This window comes from Nylanderia fulva, unplaced genomic scaffold, assembly GCF_048542155.1.
Source record: "Nylanderia fulva isolate GAGA-0341 unplaced genomic scaffold, ASM4854215v1 Scaffold181, whole genome shotgun sequence".
NCBI lineage: Eukaryota > Metazoa > Arthropoda > Insecta > Hymenoptera > Formicidae > Nylanderia > Nylanderia fulva.
The window spans coordinates 189,899-211,658 of record NW_028190066.1 but is presented as its reverse complement, the minus strand read 5'-3'; the positions used below and the strand labels follow the sequence as shown (position 1 = coordinate 211,658).

The following is a 21,760-nucleotide window of genomic DNA, read 5'->3' as shown; positions in this document are numbered from 1 at the left end:
ACTTATGTTAAATACGTTAAAGTATTAAAGTAATTAATAGTACCAATTGTTGCCATCATTTTAATTTGTATTATTTCTTGTGTTTTATTGAAATTTTTTCATAATGACTACGATAATGTGCTTACCTGACGAAATGATAGAGTTTATTCTCAACCAAAGTAATATTACAATGAGGATGTAATTAGCTTGAGATGTACATGCAAGCATTTCAATTTGCATCCAAATATGAAAAAATTTCGGAAGGGAAGCTTCTTCAGAGGTAATTCTTCTTATTTGTTATAATTTTTATAATTTGTTTACGTTAACTGCACAAATTGTTATTTACGCAAAAATATATTTTATAAAAATAAAATACATAAAAAATATAAAAATATAATGTAATGATACAAATTTTGCACTAAAAATTAATTATAAAACGGACTAGATTCCCATAATTTTGGTTTTTTATATTACGAGAATTAGTTGATTAAAATATAATAAAAATATAAATTATTTATATATAATATAAAATTTACAAAATAAGTAATTTACAAATAAGTACTGAAGAAAGAAAACTTTTTTGTAAAAATCACATAAATGATGACGTTAATAACATATATCAAGGTAAAAGTCATGAGGTATGAGAGGTTGCCCACTTTCCACAAAAATAATTAGCAATGTAATTTATACTATATAATTTATATTATTTTTCATGATATCTTTTTAATTTACAAATAAAAAGGCAATAAGAGCTAATTAAGTTTATACTAGAATTATATTTGTGAAAAGATTTATAACATAAATTATTAAATATTATACAGAAGTAAATTCGTACGTTCGGTTGTCTTTTAACCCTTCTTCAACCGCATCATTAAAAATTAAAAGATTAGTAGAAATTAAACAATAAATTATTCATAAACTGTCATTATAATAAAAAATACGGAATCAAATTATATGCTAAACCCCAGATCAACGCAATTATAAAGCAAGAGCTTTTTTAGTATATTAATATAATATTCCTCACAATGTCATTATAGGTAGGTAACGTCGCGAAACAGATCTCTCGCTAATTGTTCTTTTAGGAGGTCGTTGCGAATCTCAATAACAGCCATTGTTAATGTGTCTAAAAAAATTATAAATATAAGAAAATTAACATTGAAGATAAGTAAATTAATAAAATGAACTTAAAAGTAAAAATCGAGTAAGATGTGTATATTGTAACGTGGAAGCTTTAGATGTTGATAAAAATCAAATATTATCTCACTGAAAGATTTTAACAAAACTATAAAACACCATATATGATATGCGATATCATATGTGATTTTCTTAATGTGTAACTACATGCCCCCAACCCTCTTTAATATTTCAATTTATTTCTGATATTATCCCAGATAGCCATAGTAATTATTATGACATCATTTTGATGTCAAAATGAAATCATTGCCATCAAAATGATGTCATAATAATTACTGTGGCTATTGGGATTAATCCATTTTTATTTATACTATTCATCGCTATAATTTTGACGGCAAATCGTTTTAGAACCATTCTTTGAAAACAGTCTTGTATAACGTCTTACTTCACCACAGGCATCAGTTCCTAAATTTTCGTCCAAGTGCATACATGTGTTTTACAATTAGTTTTAATGGTAATTCATAGCTATTGTTGACATGATATTCATGATATATAAACTGTAAAAATTATAAAAGTTGTAATTTGTTATATCTGTACGTATGAATTTTTTTACAAATAAATCTGTTACAAAATGCAGTTACTTGTAAGTGTTTTAGAGCTACAGTTATTTTAGAATTATAACAGAAGTAAATAATAAAATTATATTTTATGATATATTAATTACAGTAAAATATAATATAATATATATATAATTATTTAATATTAATATATTATATTTTACTTTAATTAATAATATCATTATAATAATTTTATTATTTACTTTTGTTATTAATCTGAAATAACTGGAGCTCTAAAACACTTTACAAATAACTGCATTTGTAAACCCGATTTATTTGTAAAAAAATTTATACGTACAAAATAACAAAACGAACTTATAATTTGAGAAAAGGTAGTAAGTAATTAGTTAAGATATGAAGAGAAGAATGTTAATTAAGTATTTTATTAGTAATTGATTATTATATAATTATATTAATTATATATATTTAATTTTTTAGTAATTATTTTTAATATTTTTAATTATATTAATTATTAAATGATATATTTTTAATTAACTTCGGCTGTTACAATTAAAATATGTGATATAAAAAAAGGCCAATTAACGCTTATTTCTATTAATTGAAAAATTTTTATTTATTAAATTTTCGTCATACTATACAAAAGTTACGATAAATTTCGACTGTACGACAGTCTTTCTCAATATCCTAATAATATGTTAAAAAATTAATTTTAGTTCATTTTGACATCTAAATAAAAAACCACAAATTTATAAGATTATATGACGAACGCAGTACAAAATTCATGTTTTGTTGGCTGGTAGAGCGTCGATGCTTTTATTTATAAAAGACATGTGAAAAATTAATATATCCGCTCAAAATTCTTTAGTTTTTAATAAATAGTAAACTTTTTTTTGTCAACGAAAAAACATTTTTTAAAAAAATTTTTTTTTTTTTAAAAACATATCACTTGTGTATTTTTTAAAAAAAAAAATTTTGGGTCGTTTTTTACAAGTCGGCGCGCTTTATATCCCCCCAATTTTTTTAAGAAAAATGACTTTTTTTTAGAATATCATAATAAGAACCGTCAAGACGCTCGGTGTCCTTTTTTAGGTTTGATACTGTTGTTTTTCTTCTTTAATATATTCATTTCTGATATCAACCTTTTATAATAATTCTTTTCATAATCTAGGATTTTTGTTGTCGGCCCCCAATTGAAATTGGGTTTTTACAATATGATCAGAAAACCACCGAGTGCCTTGCTGAATCTAATCTAATATTATTTTTATGTTCATTTACTCTTGTACCTAATTGTTTTTTTTCGTCTGCCTACATATGTAGCATCAAATTATTAACGAAATCTTAATATGACCCCCGAATTATTTTGGAGCTTTCTCTGTTTTTTTTGCGTTTTTTTGACTCTGTTTTAATTTCTTTAGACATCTGTATCCTATGTTATTTTTGATTTCTTTAATTCTGAGTACTGTCCGAGATTCTTTCAATATAAGGATCGCTTAAATTTTTTTTATTATTGTCATTATTTATGATTTCGTTATTTAATCTTGGTCATTTCTTTGTTTAACTTTAACAAATAAGGAATTTTCAGTCTATTAGGATTTCTGAGAAAATGAGATCAAGAGGATAACTATTGCTCAATAAAAACCTATGATTAATTTTAATTTTTTATATGAAAACGGGGATGTGATAATATATTGACCGGTCTACTAAATTATATATTACACTTTTTTGTGGCATATAGGATGATTTGAATGATATGAGAGTGTGTCTAACTACAGACCCGAAAATGTTTTTTTCTGAAAAAACCAATCTATGTATATTATGTTTTTATAATGTGAGTGAGATATCTAAAAAACTTATGCTACGGTTATCCTCTCGTTCTATTGTGAATTTTAATCTATCGTGACATCATTAAATTTTTCTACTAGATATGTGACTTGATCTTCCGGCAGCAAAGCAAGATATCATCGGACGTAGCTGATAGTAAAACCTTATATTAACCCTTTGAAATAGTTTCAACGTAATCCTAGTTTCTATATCTTTGCTGACAATATCCGCAATAATTGGAGATAAAGGCGATCCCATAGGAGTTCCATGTATTTGTTTATAGATCGTTTCGTTGAATGTGAAGTACGGTTGAAGTCAAAATGAATTTAATTACATTAACAACTTATTTTTGTCTATTGATGTGTGGTTTCAATGTAATGCCATCTATTATTTATGCTGTCTATTGCAAGGTCCACAGGAACATTTGTGAACAACGAGATCACATCCAAAGATACGATTGTTTCATTGTTATTTAATTTAAGATCAGACAAAGCGTTGCACAATTCAAAACTATGTTAACATGACTTTTCCCTTTGGGTAAACTTGTCACTAAAATGTTGTGTAAAATATGCAGCTAAATGATGTAGTGCTGTATTTGACCGACGATACTATTACTCTGAATGGAACATTTTCCTGTGAATTTTGGGCAAGCCATATGCTTTAGGAAGCACTGAATCACTGGAACTTAAACAATAATAGTCCTTTTTTTGTGATCCATTCATTTTTTAACCATTGTTTTAATTAATTTTGTTAAGGTCTTTTTTCTATTTTTATTATTGGATTGGTTTTTGATTGTCATATAATTATCTTGTCATTTAATAATTCTTCAACTTTGTCTATATAAAATTCTTTGGTCATTGCTACGGTCGTGTTTCCCTTGTCTGCTCTTGTGAAAATGATGCTGGGATTTTGTTTACAAAATGTCATGGTTTTTTTGTACATAAAAGTAAGTTTGTCATTAATTATGTCTTTCCTAGTATTGTTGTTAAAAAAACAAAGAACTGTGGAATAGCTATGTTTCTTATTGTCGTGAGATTAGTTATGTTATTCGAATTGCTTTCTATGTCTTTAATGAATTCATGGACAGCTGTTTTTTATCAGTATTAATAGGAAGGCTAAAATCACTACCTAATTGCAATAAATTTTGTGACATCAGTTGGAATATCTACATCAGTCCAAATTAATAAACCATTTATCATTGGTTTGTTCTAATGGATTAATAGTTCCTGTTTATAAACTTTGTTGCGTTAATGTGGTTATTAATATATTTATTATTTTGAGAGTTTATACTCTTATTCTCTGAACAAGAAAAAACTATGGGTTTAATATTATTATAGTAATCCGATTCTTTTTTTTGCAATAACCAACAGAATTTTTTCTTATGTAAGTAATGTAGTTTAAAATTTGTTTTTTTGAATAATCTACTATGGTGGTTATAAATCTCTTGCCATACCTGGGATGGATGTTGTTATTTAATCTTTGTGTAAAGTATCTTATGTTTTTGTTAAAATACCCTATTTGTCTGTGCAAGTCAATATCTCTATGTTTTAATATTTCCATTCTAGATTTATGCAAACACACTGTCTAACCTTTTTTTTGATTTATAATGACATACGTTAATATTACTATTGTCTGATAGATGCTTAGGTAAAACTCTGAATGTCCTACATTGTTTTAAAAATATTAATTTGGACACAGTTTCTTATTTTGCCATAATTCGCCCCTAGCCAAGATTTTAAATCTTCAAAGCGTTGTTGTCCATAATTATGTTGTACAAACTTAAAATTAAATTGGTGGAACTTAAAAGTGTATAATTATTACGCATTGTAAGGCAGCGTGAATTAAATATATATATTTTATAAATTAAACTTCGGCTCGTATACAATTAAAATATGTGATATAAATAAAGGCCAACTTAACGAGCTTATATGCTATTATTGAAAAATTTTTATTTATTAATTTACGTCATACTATACAAAAGTTACGATAAACGTTTCGAGACTTACGACAGTCTTTCTCAATATCCTAATAATATGTTAAAAAAATTAATGTTGAGTCCTTTCGACATCATAAATAAATACAACGACTGTCGTACAGTCGAAACGTTTATCGTAACTTTTGTATAGTATGACGTAAATTAATAAAAAAAATTTTCAATTAATAGCATATAGTTCGTTAAGTTGGCCTTTTTATTATATCACATATTTAATTGTATACGAGCCGAAGTTTAATTTATAAAATATATATAATTTAATTCACGCTGGCCTTACAATGCGTAATAATTATACACTTTTTAAGTTCCACCAATTAATTTTAAGTTTGTACAACCTAAATTATGGACAACAAAGCTTTGAAGATTTAAATCTTGGCTAGGGGCGAATTATGGCAAAATAAGAACTGTGTCCAAATTAATATTTTTAAAACAATGTAGGACATTCAGAGTTTTACCTAAGCATCTATCAGACAATAGTAATATTAACCGTATGTCATTATAAATCAAAAAAAAGGTTAGACAGTGGTGTGTGCATAAATCTAGAATGGAAATATTAAACATAGAGATATTGACTTGCACAGACAAATAGGGTATTTTAACAAAACATAAGATACTTTACACAAAGATTAAATAACAACATCCCATCCCAGGTATGGCAAGAGATTTATACCACCATAGTAGATTATTCAAAAAACAAATTTTAAACTTACATTACTTACATAAGAAAAATTCTGTTGGTTATTGCAAAAAAAAGAATCGGATTACTATAATAATATTAAACCCATAGTTTTTTCTTGTTCAGAGAATAATAGTATAAACTCTCAAAATAATAAATATATTAATAACCACATTAACGCAACAAATTTTATAAACAGAACTATTAATCCATTAGAACAAACCAATGATAAATGGTTTATTAATTTGACTGATGTAGATATTCCAACTGATGTCACAAATTTATTGCAATTAGGTAGTGATTTTAGCCTTCCTATTAATACTGATAAAAAAACAGCTGTCCATGAATTCATTAAAGACATAGAAAGCAATTCGAATAACATAACTAATCTCACGACAATAAGAAACATAGCTATTCCACAGTTCTTTGTTTTTTTAAACAACAATACTAGGAAAGACATAATTAATGACAAACTTACTTTTATGTACAAAAAAACCATGACATTTTGTAAACAAAATCCCAGCATCATTTCACAAGAGCAGACAAGGGAAACACGACCGTAGCAATGACCAAAGAATTTATATAGACAAAGTTGAAGAATTATTAAATGACAAAGATAATTATATGACAATCAAAAACAATCCAATAATAAAAATAGAAAAAGACCTTAACAAAAATTTAAAACAATGGTTAAAAAATGAATGGATCACAAAAAAAGACTATTATTGTTTAAGTTCCAGTGATTCAGTGCTTCCTAAAGCATATGGCTTGCCCAAAATTCACAAGGAAAATGTTCCATTCAGAGTAATAGTATCGTCGGTCAATACAGCACTACATCATTTAGCTGCATATTTACACAACATTTTAGTGACAAGTTTACCCAAAGGGAAAAGTCATGTTAACAATAGTTTTGAATTGTGCAACGCTTTGTCTGATCTTAAATTAAATAACAATGAAACAATCGTATCTTTGGATGTGATATCGTTGTTCACAAATGTTCCTGTGGACCTTGCAATAGACAGCATAAATAATAGATGGCATTACATTGAAAACCACACATCAATAGACAAAAATAAGTTGTTAATGTAATTAAATTCATTTTGACTTCAACGTACTTCACATTCAACGAAACGATCTATAAACAAATACATGGAACTCCTATGGGATCGCCTTTATCTCCAATTATTGCGGATATTGTCATGCAAGATATAGAAACTAGGATTCTTGAAACTATAAAGGTTAATATAAGGTTTTACTATCGCTACGTCGATGATATCTTGCTTTGCTTGTCGGAAGATCAAGTCACATATCTAGTAGAAAAATTTAATGATTGTCACGATAGATTAAAATTCACAATAGAAAGAGAGGATAACCGTAGCATAAGTTTTTTAGATATCTCACTCAAAATTATAAATAACATAATATACATAGATTGGTTTCAGAAAAAAACATTTTCGGGTAGAACACTCTCATATCATTCAAATCATCCTATATGCCACAAAAAAGTGTAATATATAATTTAGTAGACCGGTCAATATTATTATCACATCCCCGTTTTCATAGTAAAAACTTAACATTAATCATAGAGATTTTATTGAGCAATAGTTATCCTCTTGATCTCATTTCTCAGAAATCAATAATAGACTGAAGTTCCTTATTGTTAATAGATTAAACAAAGAAATGACTCAAGATATAAATAACGAAATCATAAATAATGACAATAATAAAAAATTCATAGCGATACCTTATATTGAAAGAATCTCGGAACTAGTAGCATCAGAATTAAAGAAATCAAATATAACAGTAGGATACAGATGTCTAAAGAAATTAAACAGAGTCATAAAAACGCAAAAAGACAGAGATAAGCTCCAAAATAATTCGGGGGTCATATATAAGATTTCGTGTAATAATTGTGATGCTACATATGTAGGACAGACGAAAAGACAATTAGGTACAAGAGTAAATGAACATAAAAATAATATTAGATTAGATTCAGCAAGGCACTCGGTGGTTTCTGATCATATTGTAAAATTTACACACAATTTCAATTGGAACGACACAAAAATCCTAGATTATGAAAAGAATTATTATAAAAGGTTGATATCAGAAATGATATATATTAAAGAAGAAAACAACAGTATCAACCTAAAAAAGGACACCGAGCGTCTTGACGGTTCTTATTATGATATTCTAAAAAAATTGTCTACGTCATCTTAAAAATTGGGTATATATACAGCGCGCCGACATTGTAAGATACAGACATCGATTTGTTTTTTAAAAAAGTACACAATGTGATTATGTTAAGTAAAAAGAAATAATTTTTTAAAAAAAGTGTTATGTTCGTTGACAAAAAAGTAAGTTAATACTATTTATTAAAAATCTAAATGTAATATTTGAGCGGATATATTAATTTGTTCACAGTGTCGTTACATAATATAACAGCATCTGCCAACAAACATGAATTTTGTACTGCGTTCGTCATATAATCTTATAATTGTTGTATTTATTTATGATGTCGAAATGACTAAATTAATTTTTTAACATATTATTAGGATATTGAGAAAGACTGTCGTACAGTCGAAACGTTTATCTTAACTTTTGTATAGTATGACGTAAATTAATAAATAAAAATTTTTCAATTAATAGCATATAAGCTCGTTAAGTTGGCCTTTTATTATATCACATATTTTAATTATATTAATTATATTAATTATATTAATTATATTAATTATATTAATTATATTAATTATATTAATTATATTAATTATATTACTTATATTAATTATATTAATTATATTAATTATATTAATTATATTAATTAATTTAATTAATTATATTACTTTTTTATTAATTATTAATTTTTTAATATTGCAAAATTTAAATATAAAGAACCCAGCAAACACAATATATAACTGTTATATATTTAAGCATATTACATGTAACGTATATGTTAGTTGTAATTTCCCACTCATAGATGTAACATTTTTAATATTACATATATTACATTGTAGTTATATTGTAATTATATCCCAAGATAGCACTGACTTATCAATACATCAATGTGCTATTTGGTATATAATTACAATATAACTACAATGTAATATATGTTATATTAAAATGTTGCATCTATGAGTGGGGAAATTACAACTAACATGGATGTTACATGTAACGTACACGTTATATTACCTGTTATATTCCGTTTTATTATAGCAATGTAACAATTATATATCGGTGTTTGCTGGGAATATGTGTTATCGCAAATCATATGTAATATACCCAGCAAACACAGTATATAAATGTTATATACTCAACATATATTACATTATAGTTATATTGTAATTATATACCAAATAGCACATTGATGTATTGATAAGTCAGTGCTATCTTGGGATATAATTACAATATAACTACAATGTAATATATGTAATATTAACAATGTTACATCTATGAGTGGAAAATTACAACTAACATATACGTTACATGTAACATGCTTAAGTATATAACATTTATATACTGTGTTTGCTGGGAGCATAAAACAATATAAAAGTTCTCGTTTTTCTCTCTAACTTTTTCTGTCTTAAAAGCAAACAGAAAGGAATATTGTGTCGTCTCTTTGTGAGTTCTCTTTTTCTTTTCTAAGCATAAAGCGCTATATGTGAATATAGTGGGAAAAAAAGGTCCAAACCGTTGCGTTGGTCAGATAAAAATTTTAAAAGAAGAATGGGCAAAGTATGTTATATGAAGAGTCTGCAGTGATCAGATAAAACACGTGTACTCTGCAAGTCGGTAGACACATACGTCATATTGCAATAAATTTAGCGTGTTTACAATAAATTTTGCGTGTTCGCAAGCAGAAAATTGATTACTTTAATACTTAGTCGCCATCACATTATATTGTATTATATTCTTGTATTTTATTGAAATTTTTGTCAAAATGGCTACGATAATGTGCTTGCCTGACGAAATGATAGAGATCATTCTTAGCTACAGTGACATAGGGAATCCTAAATGATGTTTTTACCGACCGAATGCGAGAATATTTATTTTTTTCATATAACTTTTTATTGACTATACTGATCAATAAATCCTTTTCCACAATTAAAGTACTTATAAAAACGGACCGCGCTAGCTATGTTTGCATATATAAATCATATAAAAATCAAAAATTACAGTTTTGTTATCGGCTGCTTTGTGTCAGTTCGTAATAATACTTATTTAATAAAAAAAGTTTTGCAGTTTGTCTGTGCATAAAATATAGTATGCGCGGTAAGGATTATATGAAGAAATATTAGTAAGCAATTAAAAGTGAGATTGCAAGTCTAATAAAAAAGTTATATATAAAAAAACATTTCACGCATATGTGTGTGTGCAAATCGAGGCTGCGGAATTAAACAGAGCAGTAGATTAGTTGCGTGATATCGTGATAGATGGAGCTGCAACGTGTTTCTCTCTCTCTCTCTTTCTCTCGCTCTCTCTCTTTCTGTTTTTTATAAGGTCTGTTCGTTTTGGCTACACTGGCCACATTAGTTCAGAGGTTGTCTTTTTTGTTCGACATTGGAAGGAAAAAGATAACCTCTGAATTAGTGTAGCCAATGTATGCCATTATATATTTTATGTTTGATAATATAAATAATACATCAATTTTTTTCTATAAAAAACTATATATAAAACAGAAAAAATTTTGTGTTATTTATATTATCAAACACATGAAATATATAATGACATACAATTTTATTTTAATTATATTTGTATAATACAATAATTTTCACATGATTTTTATAGATAATAAGTATATGCATTTATAATTTATAAAAACTAAATCTTCTTTTTCATACATAAAAGTAATTCGAGTAATGATTTTACTGAAATATATATTTGATAGACATTGTGATTCTAACGAATTTTATTTGTTCGCATATACCTGTAAATTGTTATAAAAATTACTTTTACTGTAAATATAAGATAAATTGTATGCAATCTATAAAACAAAAAGAGAGAGACAGAGAGAGAGAGAGAGAGAGAGAGAGAGAGAGAGAGAGAGAGAGAGAGAGAGAGAGAGAGAGCGAGCTTTTTTTTCTTTCCCGAAAATAGAGACATTCAATGCAAACGGTGAATTGTATATCTCTTTACGACACGTACAGCCGAGGAAAAATTTTTTATATATAATTATATAAAATAATTGTATAATTATATATATAATTTTGCGATTATATGTATAAAATTATACAATTATTTTAATATAATTATATATAAAAAATTTTTTCCCGGGTTGTATGTGTCGTAAGGAAATATATGTATAATTGATCGTTTGCATTGAATGTCACTATTTTTTGAAAAGTAAAAAAAGAGAGCTCTCTCTCTCTCTCTCTCTCTCTCTCTTTCTTGATCCTTTATGCTTATTGTTAGTATTCTATCAATTAGTAATCAATGCAATCAATCATATCGTTTTACGTTAAAACTCAAATATCTCGTAAACTTTTCACTTTTTCACAATTTTATCTTTATAATTTTTGATGCAGAATATTGTAACAAATTGATTTAGATTGAATATGATGCTTTTATTTTAAAAAAAATTATGACATTTATTTTTTCATGAAAACATTTTTTTTTAAATTTTTCTGTTACGTAATAGCTTTGAAACAAATTCATTTGTACAATATAAATTTTTTAATTATCAGAAACGTCTCAAATATCATGCGCACTATTATAATATATATATATATATATATATATAATACATACAGCATACATAATACTGTTACATACAGCACAAATACACAAAATATTACATACCTATTTATTATGCACATAAATGTATATAACGATTAGATATACAAAAAAAAAGAAATAGAAGAAAAAAGAAATAAATAGAAAGAGAGCGAACGAGTGAGCCTTTTTATAAACGTCGACAAGCAATATATTATTATGTATGTATACATGTATGTGTGTATGTATATATACATATATATATTGCTTTATGATATATATTTATAATGTAAAGAGGCTAGAGAACTCATACTCACTATCTTTCTCTTTTTTTTCTTCAGCTTTCTGTATCTGTTAATTTATTCATTATATCCATGTATGTATATAACAAATAGATGTATATAATTAATGTTTATTTGTACTGTTTATAATGTTATATATATATATATATATATATATATATATATATATATATATTTCTTTTTCTTTTTGTCTATCTAATCGTTATATACATTTATGTGCATAATAAATAGGTATGTAATATTTTGTGTATTTGTGCTGTATGTAACAGTAATTCTGATATTGAATCAATTTTATGATATGACATAATACTAACCTTTTAAAACATGCTCCCTTTCTACTCAATCTGCGACCAGATAGGGGCAAACGTTTATTTTTGTTTGCACCCATTATACACTATATATTTAATAAATATAAAAATATCACTTTTAAAATATCACAGTATGTCTATCTATCACAATATTCGACACGTTATCACACGTTATAACGGTCGAGTCGCGCACTGCGTGTAAGCACGTATAGTACGTACCGCGTGACAAGTGAACCATCCCGCGCAAATATATGTCATTGCGCGCACACGATTTTGTTTACAAATATGTATATATAGGGTGTCTACATGCTACATTTTTAGCATGTACCCAATTTTTGTTATTTTTCGCAAAATTATAATTACACAATTATTTAATATAATTATATATAAAAAATTTTTCCCGCGTTGTATGTGTCGTAAGGAGATATATGTATAATTGATCGTTTACATTGAATGTCACTATTTTCTGAAAAGTAAAAAAAGAGAGCTCTCTCTCTCTCTCTCTCTCTCTCTCTTTCTTGATCCTTTATGCTTATTGTTAGTATTCTATCAATTAGTAATCAATGCAATCAATCATATCGTTTTACGGCAACAGCCAGTTACTCGTACACTCACTCATTCATTCTTTTAAAATATGTCCATTTTTATACATAATTATGTAAATTTATATATAAAAAATAAGGGTGCATATATAATCATGTCAAATTTGTATATAAAGCATATATATTTATATATATAAAGAAATACTTATTTATTACACTTGTATATATATATATATATATATATATATATATATATATATATAAATTTATATAATTATATATAACAAGCACTTTTACTTAATTATGTATAGACATATTTCATAATATAATTCTGCGATTATACGTATACTTTTATATATTTCTATATAATGTTATATTATTATATACACAAATTTTTGTCCCGGGGTATTTTAAACTTTTATTTTCTTTTTCTTTCCCCATTCTTGTCTGTCTTTACATGCATGTTATTATGTTGTATGTGTATCATGTATAATTTGGATTTGTATGTATGTTGAGAAGATTGGAATAGATAAAATTTTATTACTTCATGTTTTTATATTATAAATGCAGCTTTTTGTAAATATCCGAAATAAATAATTTTTCTACAAATATTTTAAATTTATCAAAATATTTTTTACTGCACAATTAGACTAATATATTTTGCATTATTCTATCTTTATTAATTTATTTCATAATAAAATAGATTTTATTGAACAAATAATAAATAGTAAATAGAGAAAATATAAAATATCGAAAAGAATATATTCATATAAACATATATTTGTGAAATCGAAATTTTGTTAAAATTGACTTTCATAGAAATTGTATTTTATAAATTTAATTAAAAAAAGCTGCATTTATCAGATAGAAACATAAAGTAATAAAATAATATATTCCAATCTTCTCAACACACACACACACACACACACACACACACGCACACAACTTCTTATAACAAATGTTATATAAATTATACATATACAGGATGTAACAACGATCATATATCAGGAGTTTACTTTGAGAGCTTTTCTAAATAAATTTTTCATTCTGTGTGTGTGTGTGTGTGTGTGTGTGTGTTTTAAAAAATAATTCCAGAGGCGATCTATTCGTGTGCTGGTTGTTTTAAAAAATAATTCCAGAGGCGATCTATTCGTGTGCTGGTTGTTTTAAAAAATAATTCCACAGGCGATCTATTTGTTTGCTGATAACTGTACAAAATATTTTACCCCAGATGCAGTTTGCATGTGCGCAAAATTCTCAGAAGCGATATTGCAATGTTGAAACTTTATAACTTATCATGTGATAGTGACTTTCACGTAATCTTTATGACTGTGCAAGGTCAACACTAATGGTACTATTTTATAGTTCCTTTGAAACCGTATAACTTTTGTTGTTTTATTATAAAATGCATTGAAACAAAGAGATATTAGGGGTAGTAAAAATGGGACACCTTGTATAAATACACACACACATACATATGTGTATATGTATGTGTAACAACCTGTGTATATATAATTTTTATATAATTATAAATTATATAAAATGGGACACCCTGTATATGTATGTGTGTGTCGATTGACAACTTTTTTATTGCGACATCTGTCGAGTTTTGTCGATAATTATATTTAAAAATTCTTCATTATCGACCCTATCGGAGTTCGCCCGTGCATTTAGGATCCCTTTAACGATGTAATTAGTTTTTTATTTGTATGCAAACGTTTCTACAAACTTGTCACGAACAGGATTATGAAAAAAAAGTATCTTTAGAGGTAATTTTTTTTGTTTGTAAATTTTTTATAATGTTTTACATTAGTCAATCTATTATAATTAGACAAGAATGTATTTTATAAATAGTAATCAAATAAAAATGTCAAAAATATAATGTAATAAAACAAATAATTGGGCTAATAATAAATTATCAAACGGATAAGATACTTATAATTTTGGCGTTTTCTTATATTTTAACAATAAGATGTGAAGGCATTTTTGACGAGGAATATAGGAAAAATAATAAAATAATTCTGGAATCAATATAGTTTCCAAAATATGATAAAAATATAAATTATTTATAATATATAAAATTTACACAATTAGTAATTATACAGAAAAAAAATAACATTATTTAAAAGGTCACTCAGGACGATGAATTTAGTAACATATATCAATGTTAAGAACATGAGCTCTATGAGATTTCCGTAAAATAATTAGTAATGTATATATACATATATATATATATATATATATATATATATATATATATATATGGGGCATTATTTATGAAGTGATCCATCCAAATTTTCAAAGTTTTTCAAACACGCTGTTTGCAGAAAGTGTAGTTCTATCAAAAATAAAATTATTCCTCAAGTTGTTTAGCGCACACCATACAGGCTCTGTGTTAAAAGACTTGAATTTTTATATCATTTTGGCTGTTACGTCCAACTTCAAACGTTGATAAATTTCAGATGACTACTCCGATTTTAAAAAATAAGGTGTGATTTTGAAAGATCTTTTTACGCACTTCAATCTTGTGAAATTAGTTTTTTCTCTCTCTTTCAATAACAGTTTATATTAAATTTTTTAAATACAAAGTAAAAATCAATTTTTCTCAAATTTAGACATCTTCGATTTTCTTCGAAAAAAACTTTAAAAAAAGTAGAAATCTTCCCCTTTAAAACGCTTCCAAGGCCAAGATGGGCAGGCTTTCAGTTTTCAAGATATAGTCCATTTTAGAACCAAGCGTGTCACCAATGATACAGTTCGGACGCTATTACAAATACAGAAAGATATCTGGCCAGTTCTATTGCTTGTGGCCAAGCGTGGTGACTTCTCATATATTATATATATATGTATCTTAAATAAATATACATATATATATAAACATGTATATATACATACTTACAAAGTATTTGATAAGTTAACCGAAAAAAGAGCATGGAAGAGTAAAAATAAATTGTTAAAAAGAAACAAAATAAGATTTAAAAAGCAGGAACATTTATTCTTTAACAATAAATAATGTTATTTTGCTTAAAATTAAGAGAATTAGAAGAGATTTTATAAAATACAAAATTTAAAAGCAAACGTAAGTTAATCGATACAACAAACGTTTCTGCATTTTAAATTTTATTTTGTTTTTTTTTAAACTTTGAAAATTTGAGTGGATCACTTCATAAATAATGTCCCATATATATATATATATATATATATATATATAATTTAATATTATTTATATTTTAATATAATTTAATATTAATTATTCACGAGATTTTTTTGTTGTGGAATTTTGCAATATTTTTCCCATATCCTCTGATAAAATTCCCACCGAATATCATGTTCAGATTATGCAGTCAATATTATGAATATCTTATCAAAAAAATTTACAAAGGTTTATTAAAATATAATTTATTTTATTTTCAGATGGTCCTCTGTGAAGAAATTTTATGACACACAATCTAAAGAAAATGAGAATGAATTTGAAGAGAACGAAGGAAAAAATCAAAAAATTGTAAACTTTATAGAAACAGGCGTAAATTGTTTGAGAGAATTAAAAAATTATATATCTCAAATTATACATAACTATAATTATGACCCATGTAATAGTATATTAAGATTTAACAAAATATTTTGTAAAGATAAATTTGATGAAATTTTTTGTAAACCTGAAAATATCATAAAATATTGTTTTTTCATTGATGAATTGAAAAAGTCCTTTACACAATTTTCACGGTATAAGATTTTTAATATATATATATATATATATATATATATTTATATATGTATACACATATTATCGTTCTATTTGTAGCCTAATGTATGTATAATTTATCATACAATTAATATGATAATTTTTTAGGAAAATTGATTGCGATCTAACTGAAATATATATCAATAAAGAATTATTTTACTGCATGAAGCATTGCTTTGCGAAAAATGAAATTAAAAAATTCAAAGAGAAACCTCGCAGAAAGCAGATAATGGAAGAAATTGCTACTATTGCGGTTCAATATACGCAATTTGAAAAGGATGTATTTTATGAATGTGTAAAATCATCATTAGATAGTATCGCAAAAGAAGTTTTAAATTGTCTTAAAGAAGAGCATCCCAATCATTCGATATTCTCGACGTCGGCTGAAACTTTTTCTTATTGGAGAAACAACAATATCGACGATAATCATTGGAACGAAGCAGAAAGTACGCAGATTATGGATACACTCGAGAAATATATTTTTAGTAAATTAAACTTTCGACTATGCCAAGAGACAGACAGAAATGTGGAAAACCTTTGTATAGATAACGTAAGTTATTTCTATTGATAATCAAATTTAAATTTTTTAACACTATAAAGTCACCAGATGATAATTAAAAAATGGTAATAATTCAATCAACCATAGTTATTTCGTTTTCATACTATCATGTTATTATATCATGTCATATTCTAAGATCGAATTTTTGTTTGTTAAAAAAGTTATGATTTACTTTGTTTTAAGAACATAACACTTGATAAGGGCCGAAACCCACGGCCGAAACATTGTGAATATTCAATAAAATTACTTATTTGCCAGAGTTGGTCGATTGAATTATTACCATTTTTTAAAATTAAAATTTATTTATAAATAAACTGGTCAAAAAAATTATCGCAATACGCAATTAATATCAAAATTTCGCATAAATTTAAATAAGCGTACCTCCGCGAAAAATTATTTTAAAACATATTTGAAAAAAATATTTTTGTTTTAAGGGGTGAGGTCTCTACTTTAAGAATCTTTTAGAAACAAAAAAAATTTTTTTTAAATACGATAAATTTTAGCGGAAATACGCTTATTTGAATTTACGCGAAATTTTGATATTAATTGCGTGTTGCCATAATTTTTTTGACCAAGTGTATATTATATTCATTTAAATATATTATAACCAACTCTATAACAACTTAACATGCTGCGCGCATGGCCATGTTTGTTATATCTTAAAATTACACTCGCACAAATTATTGTTGTATTGTAATATTTGACATAGGTGTTAAAAAATAAATGTGGCCAGAAAATAATTTTATTAATAATATATGAAAGCGTGGCCAGGAGACTTGGTTTACGTTGCGTTTTAATTAAGAAAGAGTTCGCAATTGACGAATACAATATATTTTGGATGCCAAAATAGTAAGTATAAATTAGAATTGAAATTAATTGAACATTTCGGCATTTTTAATATATTGCATACACACATATATTATAATTTTATTTTGTTTGCAGTGCTATGAATAGGTTTGAAAATGCAAGATGTTACGATATAACTTTTGAAGAATTCCCGAAACGTCTTCACAAACAATTGTCGCCGTTTATGATGAACCGTGAAAATACTTTGGAAAACTTTATACTAAAACCTGAAGAGGTTGATAATTATATACATTGTTTATGAATTCTCTTAACACTAATTATAATATACTTTTATAACTACGGCAAATAGATTAATCAATGAAATATGCTTTACACGTGATAATAGGCAACAGGGATTATTACACAATCTCTCATATTTTTTATTTTTATAATCAGATCCCATTTCATTTTTGTATAAGATTAAATTTTTTTTTCAGATGTTGTCCTTATTAATGCGGCGCTTTCATTTATATTTGTGGAACGTAGATGGAACACATACAATTTATACTTTATATATATGGGGAATATTTATACTTCATCAGGTATGTTAGCACTATCCGGGTAGCAAACTGCCTGCCAAAAAAGGCAATATTTACAAATTGTATAAAAAGAATAAGCAAATCAAATTAGATCTTACTTTTTTTAGCGGCATCTACGAAATGAACGGTTAAAAAAAAAGAAATCGTATAGAAGGCCAGAGAATGTAAAGTTTGCAGTTGGAATGATAGTTAAACATGGTGACAAATCATATATAGTTATTTTATTATGAATATAGATTGAATTTTATTATAGATTAGATATAATCATATGATTATAATTATAGGTAAAGAGGTGGGTGTGATCGTCGGATGGGACAGATATGATATTGATAGAAGTGATACAGACTCTTTAGACGTGAATCAATATACAATGTTGGTAGATCAATTTTTTTGTGAATTTACAGCAACAAATAAATTTGTACATCAACAAGTATATTACATTATTCTTACTAAAGATAATAGACTTCGTAAAGTAGAAGAAGGTATGAGCATCATTATATATATATAAACCTTTTTATTTGTTTAGTATACGAAACTCATCTCTTTGTATGTAATCCCTGATAACAGTTTTTGCGTGCAAAATTTGCGTGCATTATGCATATAAACTGTTTACGAGATTTGCCGGAGTTTTGCATGTGAGATATGTTTAGTCGTACATATTGCAGGCAAATGTTTAGCTTATATATTATTTAATACACCAGCAAATTACGTTCAAATGGATATCAAATTGCCAAAAATATGCCAGTGATGTGATAGTATGACAGCAATATGCTTGTTGAATATGCTCATGTTGCATGCTTATAACGAGATGAAATTGCGTGCAAAATGTGCTAGCATTTGCTATCACTATGACGACGCATTAGGATAAAGTTTTGCTTGCGCCATATGAGCTGCTTTAGTATGCAATGACTACCCAGCAAACACAATATATAAATGTTATATACTTAAGCATGTTACATGTAACGTATATGTTAGTTGTAATTTCCCACTCATAGATGTAACATTTTTAATATTACATATATTACATTGTAGTTATATTGTCATTATATCTCAAGATAGCACTGACTTATCAATACATCAATGTGCTATTTGGTATATAATTACAATATAACTACAATGTAATATATGTTATATTAAAATGCTACATCTATGATTGGGAAATTACAACTAACATGGATGTTACATGTAACGTACACGTTATATTACCTGTTATATTCCGTTTTATTATAGCAATGTAACAATTATATATCGGTGTTTGCTGGGTAAGTATATATTTGCGCGCAAAATGTTTTCTGGGATATAAAATAATACTTTATTTTGTTTCCGTTATTTCATTTTATTATATTTTTTATAATTATTTTATTTATTATAATTTCTTTATTATTTATTTTATTTATTACTTTCTTTCTCTTAATGATTATGAATTTAATTATTTTATTTTATTTCAGACGCTATAACTTTAACAACGCCGAAATGGATCGATAATAACGAAATAGGTCGCTATTTTTGTAAATTCGAAGGCACGCATTATGTGCCAAACGATATGTTAGCAAAAATTTATCCGTATAACGCCGCTACAGGACACGAGATAGAAATAGCTGAATCATTGTTTGATTATTGATTGTTTCTCAGATTCTTTGTATTGTAATTCATTCCATTTATCATATATTTAATTTTGTGTATATTAATAACATAAGATGCCATAGTTTTTCAAGGCGAGCAGTATTTTCTATCATTCTTATATAGACACGTCTTATGAAAATCGCGTATTATGTTTGCTCTGCTTTGTAACGAATTGATTATCAGCTAAATCAAATTGATTTATACAAAATGGGGGTCTAAATCCATTTATGATAAAAAATATAAAATTGATGAAAGTTTTCCATTTAAAAATGCAAAATGCTTTTGAGACTTTCATTTAAATTAGGAAACAGGAAATGAACATTTTTACAATGGCTTTTTAAAATAAAAATGATTTTTTCGATATTTTTATATATAGAATATGTATTTGTAAACTTCTATTTTACATAATTTCTATTTTAGCAATACAATATGAAATATTTTTAATAACACTAAAGTATTTTTTAATATAAATGTAATGTGCTAGATTTTATTTAAACTAATTTTCAATATTTTTCAAAGTTCTTAAAGAAATAATTTTGGTATATGTGTGTATGTGTATGCGTGCGTGTATGCGTGTGTGTATGCGTGTGTGCATGTGTGAATCAGCAGAGAAAGGCCTTTTACACACAAACAAACTCGCGCAACACTCACGCATGCATGTATGCATACCTGCATCCCCGCACGTATATCGCACGAATGCACGCGCATACACACATTTCCACATGATATGTGCCAAATGTTGCCAAAAACATGTTCAATGTATATATTTATTTCATAGTTATATCTCAAATTTATATGTAAGTTTCACAGGACAATTTATTGCGAATATTTTTTTATTACTGTATACTCAATATAATATATTAACTTTATAGTCAAAATAATTTTTTAAGTTCGTAGAAAGATTTAAATTTATTAAAGCAATTGTTAAAAAGCGGTTATCACAGATAAAAAAATTAAATAATTAAATAAATTATTTTATGTTAATTTAATAATAGCATATATACGTATGTATAAGTTCTCATTGTATTCATTTAATAATTTTTCTCATATGAGGTATGTAAAGATATTCTTAATTGTTATAAAATTTTGTTGGCAAAATTATAACAGCATTTACTGCTGACGCTAATTGTACGGCCTGAACAAATTTGTTTGTTTAAGTACTGTCTAATATTTTCTAAGTTTGTTTAGTATTGCCTCGATTTACAATAGAATATCTTTTAGAATGTAAATTATATATTGCTTGTTTCGTGAATTCTCTCGCGTGTAAAGTCCCGGGTATAATTTTGAATCTCCACGGGCGACGCGAGCCGAAGCACAGGCTTCTAGTTTTTATTTAATGCAGCAGTACGGGCGCGATGGTATGAGAGAGTTTGATTGAAGTAAACTGGAATGACTTGATCCTCGTATAATAT

At 26.4% G+C, this 21,760-nt stretch overlaps 1 protein-coding gene across 1 annotated transcript; it reads left to right on the top strand.

The window, feature by feature from the left end:
• The first annotated feature begins 16,839 nt into the window (after positions 1–16,839).
• On the top strand, positions 16,840–20,676 carry LOC114943497 (F-box only protein 21-like). Its single transcript, XM_085481561.1, has 7 exons — positions 16,840–17,331; positions 18,050–18,189; positions 18,283–18,421; positions 18,624–18,728; positions 18,833–18,923; positions 19,010–19,207; positions 20,174–20,676. The coding sequence occupies exons 1-7, from the start codon at positions 16,945–16,947 to the stop codon at positions 20,344–20,346; spliced, it is 1,233 nt and encodes a 410-aa protein (XP_085337687.1). The 5' UTR covers positions 16,840–16,944; the 3' UTR covers positions 20,347–20,676.
• The last annotated feature ends 1,084 nt before the right edge of the window (positions 20,677–21,760 follow it).